Below are 4,294 nucleotides of genomic sequence, written 5' to 3' on the forward strand. Positions count from 1 at the left end.
GGGGGGAGGGGGAAGGCAGATGCCCTCGTGCCCAGCAGACAAAGAACAACTACTCAACAAATACCTGAGAATCCAGGGAGTGTGTGCAAGAGAGACGGAAGAAAGGGGGTTGCTGGGCTGGAGGGGGCCACAAGGGGCAGGCCAGTCACCCCATTACTAGCGCAGGAAGCAAAGGCCCCAGATGCCATAGGGCCTAGGACACAGAGCAGCTGCTGAGTCTCCAGGACAGGGCCAAAACCACTCCCTGCAACAAATAGCCCTGTCCCTATTTTTCCTCTGGCAGAAGGGAGATCTTTCTCTTTAGGACTGGTGGAGACAAAGCCTTCTTTCCCAACAGCTGAGGGGACCAAGTACATGCTGGCTCCTGGCATGTCTGCTCTGCTATCCTATGCCCTTTTAGGGACCCAACTACTTTTGTGAGTTCATGAAGCCCCTGGGCCCAGCCAAGTCCATCTGTACCATTCCTCCTTGCCTTCCCTCCTCCACCCTGCCCTCTGAGGCCTCTTGGGCCATCCCCCACCCCAAGGAATCAGCCTTCTAGCAGGATGAGGCCTCTGCTCTGCTTCCTTCCAAAGGAGCTGCTCACTTTAGAGCTGACCCACTTTGAAAGACTCCATTCTCTGATTCTGAGATCTTGGGGGTAGAAGGGCCTGGGAATCTGAAAGATGGTGTCCATTGCATTAGAAAAGTAACTGTACTGCCTCTCCCTGGATCCCTTCCTACTGAGATTTCCCAAGCATTCTGCTATTCCAGAAGGCTTGAAGTAATAACTGTTCCTGATATTCATGGACTGAGTTTGAGATATTCAATTTCCTCCTAAATGGGAGTGGAGCCTGTGTGGAATAGCAATGGATTCTCCTTATCCAGAAGAAGTCATTTGTATGCAGTGAAAGACAGAAGGTAGAGAGAAAAAACTTCCGGAGAGTTAGACACTAAGTTCCTTCTGGAGAACATTAAGGATAGTCATGAGACATCATGCTATTTCCTTATCAACCAACCAGGCTAGGGAAAGTTCATTTGGCTCAGACACATAAGGATAAAATAATGATTGTTAAAGGTGAGTTTGGTATCAAACAATGGCACAGTCAATCTCCCCACTGCTGCCACACCACCTCTAGGAAAGAAGGATTGATGATAGGCCCCCAAACATTTTCTAGGCAGAGAAGTCTCCCAATTCCTACTGTCAGGGGACATCTTTGAGGTCCATTATGCTCTCCTATCAGCTGTTAGCCCCCTTTCCCTTTGAATCCCATTCCATAGCAGCTAACACTCAGAAATGCCAGATGAATAGTCTCAATTCACAGCTGAGCTGCCTTTGGCCTGTCCATTTCCTTTTCAATAATCATTTGGAATAGGAATCTTTTTTTTTTTTTTTTTTTTTTTGCTCCAGAAGGAAATCTCAACCTGTTTGGAAGCAAGAAAAGCTTGCTTTTATAGAAGAATAGTGAAAGAGTCTTATATATCTGTAGCTACTAGAGGTTCCACTAGGAACTAAAAGGAGTTCTGGGAGACAGACTTAAAAAAATTTTTTTTCTAAATTATTTATTTTATTTTTTATTTTAATTTTATTTTACCTCTTATTTTTAAATATTTTTTCATGTTTACATGACTCATTTTCTTTCCCTCTCCCTTCACAGAGCTGACAAGCAATTTCATTGGTTTTATAAGTGTTATCACTTGATACCAATGATACCCTATTGATACCTATAAAAATATTCATTTTTATAATAGAGTAATCTTGTAAAACCAAAACCTCAAATCATATTGGAAGGTAGACTTTTTGAAGGTCACCTTGTTAACTTCTCCTTTTGTTACTCTGAGGGGAGGAATAGGTAGCAGTGATGAAGCTAGATGCTGGATGCCCAAGGAGAAGCAAGCATTTGTATTGTGAGGGTATTTGCCTTCATGGAACAGAAGGCTAGAAGATTCATGGCCATTTGTGGAGGACAAAGGGTTTAGGCTCAAACTAGGTCTGTTCTATCTAAAGAAGTCTACCCCTTTTCTGTTACTCAGTCCATGGAAATAGCTATTATCAATTGAGTCTCCATCATGTTAGGTCTTCCCTTCTTTAAATATTAATCCAGAATGTAAAGAAATAAGAAAAGCTAAGATTAAAGATATATTCAATCTCACTTCACTGCTCCAAGTGAATCTCAGATAGGTCCCTTGATTCATCTCATCATTTCCTACACTAACGCCTTTTGGAATGAAGAGGAAGTATAGATTTCTTTCTACACTGTAGCCCAAATTCCTGAGGGGACCAACTAGTGACTCTAAAACTTGCTCTTAGGTTTATTGCTCTTTAATTAAATTTTTCCTAGTTATTCCAGTGATTCAATATCATGAATCATAAAGATAAAAATCAGTTTTCAGCACCTTTATGCTCATCTTTTAAAAAAAGAGGCTGAAGAAAGGTCCCTATTTCCCACCCACAGTGTCTGAATCTGGGAAGTCTGTGGTTATTTCAACATCACTGAAAATCTCACTAAAAGCAAAGCCTCTCTAACCTAGTTAGAATGTCTTCTGGCAAGAAAAGCCACATTTCTTTAGGATTATGGGTGGAGCTTGTGATCAGGCTCTCTTGTCCAAATTCTCTGATAAAAGGGGATACATTTCTTGTCTGGCTCACTAGCACCATTCAACATTTTGTATTTGTATCCCTAGTACTCCACCTGACACACAGTAGGTGTTAAATAAATTCTTATTGATGGATTGACTCAAGTGGCAACAAAAGAAGCTCAATGTTATATCCAAAGAGATAAAAACCACAAAGGGAAAGGACTTATATGAACAAAAATATTTAAAGCATCTCTTTTTGTGGGGGCAAAGGATTCGAAAGTGAGGGGATACCTGTCAATTAGGGAATGGCTGAGTAAGTTAATGCTACTATACAGTAAGAAATGACAAGCAAGAGGAGTTCAGAAAAATCTAAAAAGATTTACCAAGAACTGAAACAGAATGAAATGAGCAGAACCAGAAGAACATTATACATGGTGATAGGAATATACCTACACAATAAACAATTGTGAATAACTTAGCAATTCTCAACAATACAATGATTCAAAACAATCCCAAAAGATTCATGACAAAAAAATGCCATCTGCTTCCAGAGAAAGAACTGATGGAGTTTGAGTCCAGACCAAAGCAAACTTTTTTCATTCTGTTTGGTTTTTTGTTCAAGTTTCCTTCCATAAAAGGATTAATATGGAAAAATGTTTTACATGACTGCACATGTAAAATCTATGATTGCTTGCCATCTCAAGGGGAGGGGAGGTATGAAAAGCGAGGGAGGGAAAGAATTTGAGTCTCAAAATTCTTTGAAAAATGTTGGTTACTATTATTACATGTAATTGGGGAAAAAATAAAAGAAATTTTGAAAAAAAAAAAAAGAGCCCAGTGACCTCTGAACAGGCCAAAGGGAGCCTACAATCTCTTCCATCTATCTGCTTATAGGAGCCACCCTAAATAAGTGAGAATCATTCCTCTTCTCTTTTGCCCATATCCACAACCTGGACAGCGAGAACCTCTTCTCATCCTTTCCTTATACTTGCAGAAAACCTAGGGAGAGGAATTACTATTGATCTCAAAAATAAAATAATGAAGCAGTCACTGTCAGGCCAGACCTTTTGGCCAGCAGCTTTGAGAGTCCTGCTTTCCAGGGCAACTTCTCTAAGACAAAGGAGGGTTACTCCCAACTCTTGAAGCAGAACAAATTAGAGGACATACCAGACATATATGAGCGGCCATTGCAGTTCTCTATATCCATCTTAAAGAGACTTTGCTGCAAGAGAAAAGAAAAGTGCTATTAGAAGCTGAGTTCTGGGCAGTGGCAGAAGTGCCTTCCTATCATATTTGAATAAGAAGGAATTATGAAGGATGATCAAGGTTTTCTCCCTTATGTTGGGCCTAACCTGACACAACTCCAGAAAGAGTGAAAATTCATGTTCTGCCTGGGAAGAGGAGAAAGAGAGTATTTTGGATTACACCCTAAGAAGTATGTGAGCCTATAACCCATAAGCTTCAAATCATTCCAAAGCTGATCTAGTTGGGCTTCTTTCAGTGGCAGCAGAAACCCCAATGGCAACGGTCTTTCATATGGCAAAGGGAACACACACATCCCACCCACTGGCAGATAGCAGGGCTCTCCTAGGAAGCTCTATCTTCCTGCTAAGAGGGGAACAATGATATGGTAGTGATGCCTGAAGATAGTCATGCTAGGGATTTTGCCAGGCAGGGAGTGAATGGTGAGGGGGGGGTTGGGGAAGAGCAGCCACAGTAGAATTTCATGTTGGGT

General features: G+C 41.2%; 1 protein-coding gene across 1 annotated transcript in view; it reads right to left on the reverse strand.

Moving 5' to 3' along the window:
• Positions 1–3,775, reverse strand: part of IKZF4 (IKAROS family zinc finger 4) — a 17,512-nt gene extending 13,737 nt beyond the window's left edge. Inside the window, exon 1 of the mRNA XM_044677562.1 lies at positions 3,727–3,775. Coding sequence (XP_044533497.1) covers positions 3,727–3,766 — 40 coding nt within the window. The 5' untranslated portion in view covers positions 3,767–3,775. The remainder of the gene's footprint in view (positions 1–3,726) is intronic.
• Between the last annotated feature and the right edge of the window lie 519 nt (positions 3,776–4,294).

Source organism: Gracilinanus agilis, chromosome 5 (genome assembly GCF_016433145.1).
Source record: "Gracilinanus agilis isolate LMUSP501 chromosome 5, AgileGrace, whole genome shotgun sequence".
NCBI classification, from domain to species: domain Eukaryota; kingdom Metazoa; phylum Chordata; class Mammalia; order Didelphimorphia; family Didelphidae; genus Gracilinanus; species Gracilinanus agilis.